Below are 16,100 nucleotides of genomic sequence, written 5' to 3'. Positions count from 1 at the left end.
TATCCCTAAAAAGATTAAGTATATGAAATTTGTATGGGTGAATCTGAATAAGTAAGTTTCAAGGTGCTCATGTATGTCCTTAAATATTTCACTCAGAGTCAAAGCAGAACTGACCATACTTTCCAATATATTAACATTTGCCATGCAATCAGACTCTGATTAGCTGACTTCAGCTAAAATAAGGTTGGGATTAAAGATAAGATAATATTAATATCTACGACAAAAAGAATACCTGGCAGAATGTTTGTCAAGGGTGTCTGATTAAAGTGAAGACCAAACCATTAGAAGTTTGTGCGTGCCCACACCTCAACCCTTGCCATGTGGCTTGCTCTACTGCTACTCTAGTATCTTCTGCTTTTAGTCTGATCCTCTCCCCCATGCATTTCTAGCCCAAAGAACTGCTGCAGTACTATGGGAAATGTATCTCAAAGTACCATGAGACAGACTTGAAAGAAGCAAGGCTGCCATCAGGGAGTCCAAGAAGCAAGGCACAAGTGGAGCTAGTTCTGTTTCAATCTAGGTCAAGACAGATCTGAAAAGGCTAAATGCAACTACCTACTCCAAAATTCTCTCATTGGTATCATCCCCATGTTATCCTGCAGGACCCCTAGTTTGCACTGAACGATTACGGTTGCATTAATGGTTGAAGGGCAGCTATCACTTCCTAGGATTCAGGTTTACTCATAAGACTTCAAGGACTGTGGCAACATTCTGATACAACAAGCAGAGACACTAAATTTGAACATTCTGGAGTTACAAAATGTACGTCCTTAGTAGTGAATTTTTTACTGATGAAGAAAGAATAGATTGCTAAGAAAAATAAGGTTGTTCAGCATAAACTGAAAACAAGTCGAGGAAAATGGGCTTCACTAGCAGTGCTTCAGTAGTTCTGGCAAATACTGGTAAAAAAAAGTATCAGCAAGTAAAAAGCAGCCTCATAGTAACAGCTTAACTTAAATATGTCTACACTGAGGGTGTCTACTGGTATGGTTATATCCATGAGGGAGCAGGCTTGCTATCACACCAGTAATCCAGACACCAGTGCTGGCAGAAGCCATACTGCAAATATAGCTGTACTGTTAAGTATTTCAGACATTTCAATATTATACCGTAGACATTTTTTGCAGCATTTCTTCTCACTATTTTGTTAATCTTAAATTAGAAATTCATAATGAGTTCAGATGACTAAATTCATGAAGTAAGGATACCAAATCATGGAAAATAGCTGTAAGAATGAAAGTAACTCCAGGTCAAAGACAGAATACAAGGTGAGGTGAGACTGTTAGTTTGGAAAGCTAGAAAAGTCCAAAGAGTTGTAAAAGGCACAATATGAAATATGTTTTAGCAGCAGATGAAGATACACTGAAGATAGACTGCAAACCTGTCAGTATTCCAGTGTTCACAAGTATCAGTAGAGTCTTATAAATGTAGATTCCATGCCTTCACCACACATATACATGTTTAATAGGGAGCAGCCTATATTTTGCCATTAGTAGAAAGAAAGATTATGTCAGTGTGGTAATAAAATTATGCCACACTGCAAATTAACTTGTGAAGAACTAAGATCTATCCTAACACTTTCAATGGTAGTTTGCAAATATGTATTTCAGTGTTGACATATTTAGACAGGTTCTTTTTTTAATCTTTGATTGCTTGTATAAGAAAATTATTAAGGATTAACAACAAAAAGTGTGTGTGTGTGTGTGTATATATATTAGAAAGATAGCATATGATGCTATAGATGTTTTCTAATTCCTGGAAATAAGGATTTCTTCCTCTACTGGTATTCATTAATTGAGAAATGCTTGAGTTATGAAAGTCAACTTGGGATTTTGGAATCCACCACTTAGATTATGGTGCCTAACGAGAGGTCTAATTGTGGCATGGCAATCTCTAAAATGCAGTCAAGAGAGTTATGAAATATATTGGTATAAAATATAATAGGGTTTCCTGAGTCATGTTGTAATTCTTAAAAGCTATGAAAGCAGAAGGGGGTAAAAGAAAACAAGATTTAATATTCAGTATGGAATGCCCACTTTAATAAATGCTATTATAACGAGTCTGAACAAAATTTTTTTTTGTTTTGTTTAAACAATCTCATACTGTTTACATTTTTCTCACCATTATTTGTGCTTTACATACTGATATATATATATTTTAAAAGTCAGATGTTGGCCAAAACCTCAGTTGAGATGAAGCATTCTAGCCAGGCTAGTACTCTGACATATTCCAAGAACCACCCCTACCATGACTAAGGAGCATGCTGATCATGTCCCACCTTTTTAGGTCTGCAGTTTTTCATCTCCTGTTTCCTGTACCTGTTTCCTGTAGTGTTTGTATTACATTGTGCAAAAACATACACTGTATCATGCTATGTTAATGAAAGAGCTGTACACCACTTGAGATTTTGAAATTCGTGACATAATTAGGCTGCAGAACATTGGTTGGACACTATCATTATGAATGTGATTCAGCACTGCAAGGGTACCTAAAGAGGGCACAGGCATAAAGAGTCTCTCTTCAGTAACTGAAAAACCACTAAACCAAAGACTGTAGCATTACCACAGGTCCTACTCCCCCAAGATTGAGTGCTGTCATGTCCATAACATATCTTACATGGAAGCACACAGTTAACACCCTTGGTCAAGACCATACCACTGATGATAACAATCCTAATCTACAAGCAGAAGGGACAGCATAACTAAGTCAAGCGATGCAGATCATGAACCATGCCAACAGTGCTAAATCTCTCCCTTTCAAATAACCAGTTGGCAACTTTCCATGAATTCTTATGCGATGCCTGCAGTAATGAACTAAACAGGGAGAGGGCACATGCCCAAGCTCTGCAGCATGACTGCCCACACCATTAAACACGGAGCACTGCTTCTGGCCATTGATGCAGCAGTACAGCACTCTGGATGCAGCTAGCCTTTTTTGCTGGGGTAAGAGTATCGCTGAAAAGACATGAGCTGCTGCTGCAGCAGTTGACCTCTCAGCCAAACCATGGTCCTGAGCACTTTTTAGTTACTAAAATAGATGTAGTCTTAAGAGCTGTAAGAGGAATTCTAATCTCTCTCTAGCTGTCTACAAGCCCAGTTATGTATTTGGGTCTCAAAGGTCTTACTGTTTTGTGACGGTCTCTGTAACCAAAGGAAACATTAATATATGTTGTTATCTCTTTACAACTCACTCAGAATCACTTCTGTGCCAATGTTAAAAGTTTACAGTTCTGGTGCTCTTTCTTCATCTTTCTGCTAATTAACTGTAAATTTAAGGGACTTCTCATCAATTTTTAACTGCTTTGGTAAAACAGCGCTAAATTGTTCAGCTATGGCTTTATTCCGTTTATTCAGTTCACTTTCACTCAAGTGGAAAAAACCTACAAGCTTTTAAATTTTTATTATTTAACAAAAAAAGTTAAGTTATCAGTAAGCACAAAGTGTTGTTCTAGTACAATTCACATATACTACCCCTTATATACTTATTACATATGTACTATATTGATCACTGTATTTTAACAGGTTAAATCAGATTATCTGATGGAATATGCATTTATTATATCCCTTAATTTACAGAAAAACATGTAAAATTAGTTATCAGATTACAGTTGTATACTTAAAGGTTACCATAGATTTGTGAAAAATAAATCATTGTTTGGAGAACTCTGCCAGAATAATTTTAATTAATGCTTCAGAGACACTTTGGTATATCAGATTTTAACTTCAGCTCTTACATGTTTCTGTAACTCAAATTTGCTATAAATATGTGGAAATGCAAGAAACTTGCTGCAAAACAGGAATTTTTAAAAAATATAATTGATTAAAGCTATCTTATGTATCCATTTAAAATTTTAATATGTTCATGTCCTGTTTCCCTGCTACCTATCCTGAATGCATATCATAGAAAACAAAAGACATGAGAGAGCATTTAATGAAAGAAGAAGAAGAAGAAGAAGAAAATTGCCTTGCAGGCAAAGGAATAGCATGAAGAACTTTAACAGAAATTTCATAAAAGACAATGCCTTTGTTCAAATTAAAATAAAAAATTTTAAGCAGTTATGTCAAATCCTGTAACAAGCATTGTGAGGTTTTCCCTAGGACTTATATAGGCCTGGACTTTTTGACTCAGATGCTATATTTGTAAGTCTTAATGACAGTTTTAAATTGCTTCTTCTTATCTTACAGGTTTTTAAAATACCAAAAAAAGAGCCTCAATTTGTAAAATTTCTCATCCCACCTCTTTTCTAAGAATTGTAAGGATTCTCTTCTAGAATTCTAAGAATTTTCATTCTACTAGGTGAGCAACAGTCATACTTGTTTCTAAAAAAAAAAAAAATCCTAAATCCTACAGAAAACACTTCACAGTTCTCTGGATGCTGTCAAAAGAATTAAAACATAGGCAGAACAAAAGCTATTTATTGATATACTGTTTGAGAACACCAGAACAGAAGATTCTGTTGAATATATCCCTTTCATAAGTAAGCATGCAGATGTTGCTACTTTTTTTTTTTTTTTTTTTTTTTTTGAATTTCCAATAGCTAAGCAGGACAGTAATTCAAAAATATATAGGTGAAAATCTGATCATTTCAACAGTGTGTATGCACATACTTTACCAAACGTAGAGCAGCATGTTAGCCTGGGACTGTAATATGTGGTTTACAGTTAAGTATAAACTTAGTGTTGTCATGCATACGCTGCTTTCTTGAATTATATTTATTCCTTCTTTTGTGTGTATGCTTCGCAATGATAAATTGTCTCAAAACTCTTATTATGTTTATTCTTAATCTTAAAAAAAAATGACAATCCCATTTGCCCTCAGATATATTGAATACAGCTTCTTTAAAGTAAGAGATTCCCTCCCTAAAGAAAATGACAGTATGGGGGAAACATGAGCCAACAAGATTTCAAGATGTTAAGCCTACCTTGCCACAACACAGTCCAGTAATACATATCATGCAGATAACTAGTATGTTGCATTTGCTTACCATACCACAATAGGATAAACAACTAGCTTTTTGATCTATAATATAATTGTTCAAATTTTAAATCTAAGCTATCTAAACTCCATCTACAAAAGACTTATGGAAGGGAATTTTGCAGAGGAAAAGCTAATTTGCCTCCCTTTGGATCTCTTCAATCCCATTCTTTCCTTTCCATACACATGTGATTTCATCTACCCCTTTTTGGAATGTAGGTACTTTTTCCTTTCTATTCTTTCAAAAGCTTCTCAATAATTTTGTGATATCACCATAAGAGAATCAAAACAGCTTAGCAGGACATATCCTTCACAAGCAATAAGGAAAGCAATAATCTTACAATTCACAGCAGATTAGCCTTGCTTTTATTTTATATCAACTTTAATAGTGGAACTCTTCTGGAAATAATTGACAGAAAATGGAAAAGAAAAACAGAAAAAATGGAAGAATTATGTTTAAAAATCCGTGTTGAAATATCAGAAAGAAGCATAGATAGTTTTCTTTGAAAACAAAATTCCATCACTCATTCACTATATGTACAGGCATTTGCAGAGAGCTATACTAATTTTATCTTTTAAAAAGAGAATAAATGTCATTGCTGAACTCATTCCGTCAATTACAGGACTACAGCAGGACTTGAGATCCACTGTTTTACATAGTATTATTGTATGACATGAAAAGTGTTTTGGCATTAAAACAGTTCCATAAAAGAAACTAAATTAAAGTGAATTTAATAAACACTCTCAACAAAAGCAGATATCTCCAGAAATAGCCATTATTCCATTTAACATAAAGCAAGAAAAGTTTTAAATATTTTAAGTTTTTTCTTTTTACTGGGAGTAGCATCATCAGGATCAAAACAAAACAATGTCTTCGGTTTAATCTTTACCTAGGTCACCATGATGCTCAACTAATATAAACCAAAAAAAAGTCATAGATTTCAATAAGCAATAGTATATTAAAGATTCTCCCCAGTTATGTGAGGAGTTATATATATCTCATGCCTACATAGATATATACCACAAAGCCAAAAATCTATGTTTACACTTGGCTGGCTACCTGTTTCTAATCACTGCTTTTCATCTGTAATTTCTCTGGTCTCACTAACCCCCATACATGCATTTTAATACATAAATGCCTATCAAGGAACAGACTACAAATCCTTTGCTCACGCATACTGAACAATCAGGCTGATTGATTTCTGTAATATTACCTGTACAGTTAGATATCTTTTTTTGCAAATACGGGAGAGATGACACGGCCCTAGTTATTCTGATTCTCATGTAATCATATCAACTCAAATTAAAATGCCTTAAATGGTATTGATATCTTGAATTTTAATCACGATTGTTTAAAAATTTTGCCTTCCTTAAGCCAAAGGTATCAACCCTTAAAGTATCAAATTTTAGGAGATTTACTTCATTAAAAATGGAAAAAATTGTCAAAAATAATAGAACCTTTTATATTTCATCTTGTAATCACTGGTTCTAAACTGCCTGATCACTAAAAGCCATCTAATGGAGGAGAATACATAAATTTTCCTTAAATATCAGAATTAAGATTAAATGAAATAGCTCTTTTATACAACAGAACTTGGGAGGGTATTGCTGAGAAAGTCGTATATTTAACAGAACTATACAGCTAATGCTGCAACTGACTTTTTGACTATTGAAAATACAGATTTCTTTCTTAAAATGGAGGAAAATTTACCTTAATATCAAAAGCTCCTGGTTGACCCACTTGATTATAAAGTTCCAGCTGGTTCTTGACAGGTGTTACCCACAGTATCAGCTGATTTAATTTATGTTCAAGTTCGATGAAATCCCTTAGCAGAAACTCTATTTCTTTTTGTTTCTCTGGAAGCTCTTTGGACACCTGAAAACATACAACAAGTTTTGTGAGGGAAAAAATGCAACATAAAGCAATTTAACACCACACATATCAACACATACATGAAATGTTAAGGAAACATAAATAAACGGTAGATACTGATAAGAAGAAGGAGTAAAAGGACAATAGACACACCAAAAAAAATGGTAATAAGTTTCTTGCAAGTCTGTTGCATATTCTCTTTCTTCAAAAATGTTGTTAATGGACTTCTCATTTTTTGATTATTCTGCTATTTTACTGGTAGTAGACAAAAAGTTTGTTTTCTCAGTATGTGAAATGGCTTTAATGATCAATTTTTAATCAGGAAGAGCAATAGCAAATACAAAAATGTGGAATTTTTGTATTTGATATCATGTGAATGATATCTAACCTCTCTTGACCTCTGGGATCTGGAAGCACATAAGTATGTGTTTTCTTACAAGGTGTTTAGAATTGCCAGTTGAGTCCAAATACAGAGGAACAGATGCATACAGAGAAGAAAAATAATGAAGAAACATATCTTCAATACTGATCAGTGCATTTGGTTCCTTCATTTGCATTCCAAGTAGTCAAATTTTAAGCAAACACATTCTTCTATGCCAACAGGATTAGAAATTAAGACTCAGTGAATAGCACAGTACAGGTCCAACAGCACTGTAACATTTGGAGTAAATATACGGGACATGGTGGAAATAAGTAAGTCGGCCCAAAGCTCCATATTCTTGCTACAATGTTTTCTATAGCTGGAGAGGTGAGGTGTTTCCATACTACATTAGGGGCAACACTACAATTCTGTACTAGAGGGAAGAATGTGCTTACATTAAAAAAAGAAAATCACAACAAATATAAGGGCCAGGCAGGGATAGGAAAATATGTTCAGTTTCTAAGCACACATTTTTATTACAACACCTCTTTTAAAAGTACCAAAAACATGGGAGGTTTCTCATTAACACAATAAAATGTAAATTCCCTCTGAAGTTAAATTGTATTAATGGAAGTATGGCTAGCATGCTCCCTGGCTACAAAAGTATTACTGATGTGTACTAACTTCTAATCCCCAATGACACTATTTAGAGAAGACAATAAATCTAAATCCACCAAAGACATGAAAGCAATGAAGATTTATTACAAAAAAAAAAAAAAAAAAAAAAAAAAAAATCCAGTAAAACAGTGGAAGGAATGGCAAGAAAACAGCATCTCATGATACATAAGTTTCCTCACAAATTCCATGTGAAAATACTGATTTTTTTGGTACTAAAATAACCCACCTATATCTAGTCTATGATTTATTAGACTATATTTAAATGATATTTGTAATTCATGATTTTGATTTCCTGTATATTAAATAATTTTCATTGTTCACTGTAGCCATACCATAACATCCTATCTAATAAAAATGGACCAGTAAGTCAAATCACTTTTTGTATCCTCTTAATCTTGTTAAATAAAATAAAAACTCTGCTTTTCCAAAATGGTTCCTGATGTGAAAGAAAGCAATTAAAAATGCATTCATTTCCCTTATGTGTTAATCTCTGTGCAGATCTTGGCCTCATTTCACAGAAGATTAGTTTCATCTTTCTCACAACTTTTGAATGTTAATCTCTAACGTTTAGTAGCTTTAATATTAACATAAACAAGTTCCACAGAAATACTGTGCAAGGTAAATAGGTAATTATAGGATGAAAATAATAAAAATCAAGCTGATCTCTGAAGGTTTGAAATTTGTATTAACCTGGCACCAGATTAACATTTAGCAAGCATATTAGTTGCATCAGAAGACAGACAAACATAAATTTTTGAGAGTTTTTCAAAAGAAGAAAAATATAACTGATTATATACTAAGATATATTCAAATCACAAAAGAAGAAGATGGTTAGTTTTTGATAACTGACTGTACTTCAACTTATTTTCCAAAAAAAAAAATTCACAAAAAAGCAAAATAAATCTCACCTATAGTGAGAGGTCAATTCTTATATAAGTAAACGCAGTCTCTTATCACAATAAAGTTGACTCTTGGGCTAACATTTTAGCAGAGATATATGATTACAATATTTTTAAAGTAATAAAAAAGAAGAAATCTGGATCAATATAAATCAATGCATTACATACAGAAATTTAGTATCATCTACTTTTACCATACAGATAAAAGAGGAGCAACAATAAACGAACACGTAAACAAAGGATTTCCTCAAAGTCGAAAGGTTAGAGCTCCAGATAAGCATGTAAGAATTAGATCTTGAGTAGATGTTAACAAGGAAATACCTTGTAACATCCAGGTAACATCTTACATGCTATTGTGTGGAAAACAGAGATTTTTAGATTCCAGATCTCAGGGCTTTTTTTTTTTGTTTGTTTGTTTGCATATTTGTTTTTAAACTCTGTCAAGATGGCTGATCAAATTACAGTCTGAGGAGATTAAGGGAATTACAAATCCTCCTATCAAGCCATAGAACTTAGAATCATAGAATCAGTAAGGTTGGAAGGGACCCCTGGAGATCATCTAGTCCAACCTCCCTGCTCAAGCAGGGTCACCTAGAACATGTTAGACAGGGTTGCATCCAGGCGGGCCTTGAAGATCTCCAGAGAAGGAGACTCCACAACCTCTCTAGGCAACCTGTGCCAGTGCTCCATCACTCTCACAGTGAAGAAATTCCCCCTCATGGTCAGGTGGAACTTCCTGTGCTTCAGTTTCTGCCCATTGCCTCTTGTCCTGTCACACGGGACAACTGAAAAGAGTTTGGCCCCATCTCCTTGACACCCTCCCTTCAGGTACTTGTACACATTGATAAGATCCCCCCTCAGGCTTCTCTTCCCCAGGCTAAACAGGCCCAGCTCTCGCAGCCATTCCTCATAGGGCAGATGCTCCAGCCCTCTGATCATCTTTGTAGCCCTACGCTGGACTCTCTCCAGTAGCTCCACGTCTCTCTTGTTCTGGGGAGCCCAGGACTGGACACGATACTCGAGATGAGGCCTCCCCAGGGCTGAGTAGAGGGGCAGGATCACCTCCCTCGACCTGTTGGCAACACTCTTCCTAATGCACCCCAGGAGACCATCGCCTCCCTTGGCCACAACGGAATATACTGAGTATCCCCCATTACTGAGCCCTGGGGGACACCACTAGCTACAGGCCTCCAACTGGACTCCACGCCACTGATTACAACCTTCTGAGCTCTGCCTTTCAGCCAGTTCTCAGTCCACCTCACTGTCCACTTGTCTAACCCACACTTCCTGAGCTTATGTAGGAGGCTGTTATGGGAGACAGTGTCAAAAGCCTTGCTGAAGTCAAGGGACACAACGTCCACTGCTCTTCCCTCATCTACCCAGACAGTCATTCCATCACACTAGGCTATCAGATTGGTTAAGCAGGATTTCCCCTTGGTGAATCCATGCTGGCTACTCCTGATCACCTTCTTCTCCTCCATATGTCTGGAGATGACATCCAGACGGTGCTGTTCCATCACCTTTGCAGGGATGGAGGTGAGGCTGACGGACCTATAGTTGCCTGGGTCCTCCTTCTTGCCCTTTTTGAAGACTGGAGTGACACTGGCTTTCTTCCAGTCCTCAGGCACCTCTCCAGTTCTCCAGGACCTTTCAAAGATGATGGGAGAGTGGCCTGACAACAACATCTGCCAGCTCCCTCAGTACCCGTGGGTGCATCCCATCTGGGCCCATGGATCTGTGGATGTCTAGCCTGCCCAGAAGGTCCCTAATCCTATCCTCCTCAACCAAAGGGAAGTCTTCCTTTCTCCAGAGTTTCTCCCTCACATCCAGGCTCTGGGATTCATGAGGGCTGCCCTTAGCAGTGAAGACTGTAGCATAGAAGGCATTCAGTAATTCTGCCTTCTCTGTACCCCTTGTCACCAGGGCCCCCGCACCATTTAGCAGCGGGCCCACATTTTCCCTAGTCCTCTTCTTGCTGCCGATGTATTTGAAGAAGCCCTTCCTGTTGTCCTTAACATCCCTTGCCAGACTTAATTCCAACTGGGCCTCAGCCTTCCTCGCCGCATCTCTACATACTCTGACTCCATTCCTATAATTCTCCCAAGTAGCCTGTCCCCTCTTCCACATTCTGTGGAGTTTCTTCTTCTGTCTGAATTTGTCCAGGAGCTCCTTGCTTATTCTGCAGGTGTCCTGTCCCCTTTGCTGTGCTTCTTACTCACAGGGATGCACTGCTCTTGAGCTTGGAGGAAGTGATGTTTGAATACTAGCCAGCTCTCCTGGACCCCTCTTCCTTCTAGGGCCTTAACCCATGGGATTCCTCCAAGTAGGTCTCTGAAGAGAGACCTCAGACCAAAGTCAGCTCTCTTGAAGTCCAGGGTTGCAATCCTGCTTGTTGCCTTACTTCTTTGCTGCAGGATCCTGAACTCCACCATCTCATGGTCACTGCAGCCAAGGCTGCCCCCAACCTTCATGTCACTAACCAGTCCCTCCCTGTTGGTAAGGACAAGGTCCAGCAGGACACCCTTCCTCATAGGCTCCTCCACCATTTGTGACAAGAAGTTATCATCGACACACTGCAGGAGCCTCCTGGACTGCTTGTGCCTTGCTGTGTAGTCCCTCCAGCAGATGTCAGCGTGGCTGAAGTCCCCCATGAGACCCATGGCCTGTGATGGTGAGGCTACCTCCAGCTGTCTATAGAAGGCCTCATCAACTTTCTCTTCCTGGTCAGGTGGCCTGTAGTAGACACCCACAACAGTGTCCCCCATGCTGGCCTGCCCTTTAATCTTTACCCATAAGCTCTCAGCTGCCGCCTCCTCCTCCTCTATGTCATTTCTGACTTCTGCAGACTGTCTCTTGGGGGACAGTTTGTTTCCTCAGCTAATGCTACAGCACACCAGAAATAACATGGGAAACCCTCCATCAAGTAATGGACACAGGCATGTTCACTGAGTCTCTTGCTTTGTGTCCCCCTGGTGCAGAGCAGAATAGAGGCACACACGGACATGGGGTGCATCAGGCTGAATTCTCCCTCCAGCCCCTATAGACTTCCCTAATTTTTTACTTACAATCTTTCCATCCTCAATCCCATCAATTATGTGAACAAGTTTCTCCAGGCCCTGGAGAAGGTTATTCCCAGCTCCAGGAGAATGATCCCACTCCTGGGCTGAGACCCTGGTGCCAGTGGGACCTATTGCCGATTTATTGTCCTCTCCAGTCTAGTCTCTCTCTCCTGATTACTTTGATGCCTCCAGAGACGTATGAGCACAGATTAGGGTCCCACTCCAGTTCTCCTTTTCACATTTTTGACTTTTTGGCCCCTTTCTCCCCCATTCAGTCCCCCCCCCCCTCCCGCAATTTGTTTTCTCTCCTTCCCTTCCACTTAGGAAAAGCTGTTAGGTTTTATCAGAGGAGGGTTGATGTCCTCTTGTAAGGGGAGAAAAAAAAAGAAAGCAAACACTAGCCCTAAGCTGACACCTGCAAAAGAGAAAGACCGCAAACATATAGATGCCTTCCTTCAAATCTGCCCAAGCCTGATTATAGGCCTGACAAAGGTAAAGAGTTACACACTGGGAAGAAAGACAAGGTACAAAGGCTTTCTAAAATCCATTTTTTTCCCTTCGCACATGGATGAATATTTTCAACTTTGTTTTATTTAGAATATTTCCAATTTTTCTTTATTTGGCAGCAGATCAGCATGGAAAACATACTTCGGTTTGCAATCAAAAGTAAATTTGAAAATGGAAATGACAACAAAAGTATGGATTATTCCTTCAAAGAAAAAATTCCACATCAAAGGACTAAATAATTTCAATGATATGTGTCAAAACATAATTCTTAAAGTATGTGATGCATCTAAAATTTTGTACTTCAGTTCAAGTGTTAATTAAGTTAGTCTAATTGGGAGCTTAGTATCTGAATGAGTAACAGAAAAGATTTAAGCTCTATATTGGGAGACAGCAGAAGAGACTAAATTTATAAACTGACACAGGTCTTCACAATACTTATTCTAATCTTAAAATGTCAAATCTTTTCTCAGTTATTTAGTTTCTGTGAGTTGTATGTTTTTACTCTTTTTATTAAAATACTTTAAAAATATAAATCACAGCAGAAAAATGGTAAAACAACTTTGAAACTTGAGTAATTGCCATATTTCAAAGTCTTAATCTACCTATTTTCATTACTTCTCCTCATAAATTCTGAAAGTACTTCCAGTGGTTGTTTCTGTTCCATTAGAACTTCATGCCTTGGATGATCTTCCTTCATAAGAAGCATAAATGATCTACTATTAGGTTCTCTCCACTTCCACCCCAATCTGATCACTGGTGCAAAATCATACAATTGCTCAGTTTGGCCACTTGCATCTCCTCAATCATTTTATGTGCCTCAGTCTTCCACCGCTATGTCCTACTTTACCTTTAGATACTTAATTTTCAGTCTATATACACAGGTGTACATGTACCATGGGATGAATTAAAGCTGAGCAAGTGGAAAGTGATACTGATTCATACAATAATAGTAAGTATAAAAAGCAGGACAGAGTTCCATAAGGCACATCAGCTGATGTTTTATATCATATTCCTTGGTCTCTGTTCTTTTTAATTCCTTATGAATATGGAGAAAGGAGATTTCAGCATCAACTAAGATAATTGTGAAATTACACTTTGATTCTGTAAGTCAGAAACATAGTCAAAACCAAAAGGTTGAAACTAACTATGTAGAGTTACATTTTAACAGTGGGAAATAGTTTTACAAAGGTCAGATATGTTATTGTAAGTGAAGAAACTGGATAAATTACATGATTAGGAAGGCATCATAATTATCAGTACCTGCCACTTGATAAAAGCAAGCAAAGCCACTGAAATGACTCACATACATAATATTCCAAATGACCAATGCCTGATATTGAATACTTCCTCTCATAAGTCAATGTCAAGGTCATTTCTTAAATAACTGAAATAACTGAAGAAAAGATAATGCAGTTTCCCAGCTATGTGGGAAAATAAACAAGGGCATGCATCTTTCCAACATATCCTTTTGTAAGAAAAACATAGTGGATTTTCTAATGAAGAGTGGAAGGAAAAAAAAAAAAAAAAAAAAAACAATCTCCAAAATTTTAGCAGCAGTGGAAATGCTTCCTAACTTTTTCACCTCTCTCTTTTTTTTTAATGTTAGATAAGATACTCGCTGTCTCTCACTAGCCTCCCAATAACAAAGCACACTTACAAATGGATCTTATTTTGACAAATCCACTCTTGAATTAAAATTTAGCTTTCTTGATATATAAAATATGATAGACTGAAATGAATATAAACATAAGTATGTTGTGGGGTGCCTGCGAAGACTGTTATGTTTTTTCTTGCACTCCCGACTTGGTAGAGTCCCTCTGACTACACAAAGCACCCCATTAGCATGGGCTCCTGTTGTATGATAGCTGGCAGTGTCAGGTTTTTAAAAATTCACTATTGTTGCATATAACAGCTTCTGGTTTACTTTCTCATTTTTGCTAAAATGCAAATAGTATGAAAAAAATTAGATAGCTGATTATATTGCAATCAGCCCACAGCACAACTGGGCTGAAATCAGCTTTCTATATTATCCAAGCTAGGATCTGGCTAAACAAGAAATAACTAAAGCCATATCAACTATTCAATAAAATTCAGACTTAAGAATGACTCACAAGTGACATTTCCATAAAACTAGTAAGATAACTATGTAAAATAACAGTTCTTATAGTCATTGTTCAGAGAGTTTTATCTGCTTAAAAATCACCTTCTTTACATCATGTACTGAAGAATGATTTAAAATCGAAGGGGGAGAAGTTAATTTTTATGCATCATTTCTTCATGAAAAACAATCAGTGTAAGAAAGAGTTTCATGTAAGTTCAGTTTAGGATGCCATTTAGTTAATTAACTGAGCCATTTTCATTAACAGACTCAATATTGACTTTAAAACAAAATCTACTTAATTTCTTTTAAATGATGAATATTTATGAACCATAGTATCTCTAACAAAGTTGGAATTAAGACCACATTACTAAAGGAATATGAAAGCAGGGTGCTAACAATATGTATAGAAGATTATTATTTGCAGTATAGCTAGTGTTTCATGTTTCTTTACAAGCCTCTCAGGACCTGACTTCGGCACACATCTTCCAGACGTTGTTTTTTCACAAGCTTAATTGTTTATTTTTAATATTCCCAAGCTTTATTTTTATTAAAAAGTCCTTTTTCCATTAATGCAGAAGACAAACAATTCACCAATCCAATGCCACAAACAAGTTTCTGCTTCATCTAGCAGACTAGCTTTTTCAAAAAACAACCATATTGCATGATTTGTCCAAATGATTTGTTCGTATGGTAAATACAGCAATATATATCACAATCTTCTGAATATCTAACTGCTTTTTATAGTTAGTGTTTATAATCAGTTGATACACATTCTGCTGTCTACCAGTCAGGGAGCCTCCTTTGACAAGGACAATTCTGAGTGCAAGGCCTCCACCTTAAATCTCTGCTAACTAATCTGATCGATGATTTTATTCTTTTCTTTCTCTTTGTCTCTCACTCAGTTCCAGAAAGCCAAAAGCAGCCATAAAAGGCTTACAGTAGGAGACGACTCTTCCACTGACTCTTAGCAAAGGATGAACTCTAAAGAACAGTGCTGTAACTGTTCTTTCTCCAGTTTACAGCAGAAGACATCCATACCAAGTCCCTCAGGCTACATATAAACCGTGAGGCAAGCAAGCTCCAGCGTCCATCCTGAAGTACTGGTTCTCTGCCTGTAACCAGTTACCTCAGGCCCATCAATCAAAATTTTCTTCCCATGGAAAGTCAAGAAACAAAAATGGCAGACCGCAGCACAGCTCAGCACTGAGCTGGAAGGTGCTGAAGAGGTAGAAGCACTCCCAGAGCTCTCAGAGAATCACAATATTAATTTACAGGACATCATAAACCCCGGCTGATGTAGTTCAGGCCAATCTCATTCATTAATTAAACGGAGCATCACAAACCTATCTCACCTTTAGTTCTTTTCATGACAGATTTCTAGTCCACTGCTTTGTCTCATCATTCTTTTCTGCAGCCCTCCTTTTGCTTCCTTTAACAAGATCACACGTAGTCTGCCTCCTTTATTCGCAAGACTGTGTCCAGAGCAGAAAGCTTGAGTTTCACATGTAATCAGTTCACAGAGGCAGCTTCCATCAGCCACTAATTAAATATATTGATATCTTTTTCTATTGCAAACACCTGAGAGAAGTTTCCCAAAAGCCTTTACAAAACTGCTGTAAAGTTTCTAAAAACCGCCAAAATGCCTGAG

General features: G+C 37.2%; 1 protein-coding gene across 10 annotated transcripts in view; it reads right to left on the bottom strand.

The window, feature by feature from the left end:
• The window catches only part of DMD (dystrophin), a 1,316,389-nt gene that overhangs the window by 415,429 nt on the left and 884,860 nt on the right, over positions 1 to 16,100 (bottom strand). For all 10 annotated transcript variants that reach the window (XM_062600033.1, XM_062599961.1, XM_062599984.1 and 7 more), the window contains one exon: positions 6,686 to 6,850. In XM_062600033.1, the coding sequence (XP_062456017.1) occupies positions 6,686 to 6,850 (165 nt within the window). The remainder of the gene's footprint in view (positions 1 to 6,685; positions 6,851 to 16,100) is intronic.

This window comes from Rhea pennata, chromosome 1 (assembly GCF_028389875.1).
Source record: "Rhea pennata isolate bPtePen1 chromosome 1, bPtePen1.pri, whole genome shotgun sequence".
Lineage (NCBI taxonomy): Eukaryota > Metazoa > Chordata > Aves > Rheiformes > Rheidae > Rhea > Rhea pennata.
The sequence above is the reverse complement of the archived record's forward strand: the minus strand, read 5'-3'. Positions and strand labels throughout refer to the sequence as shown.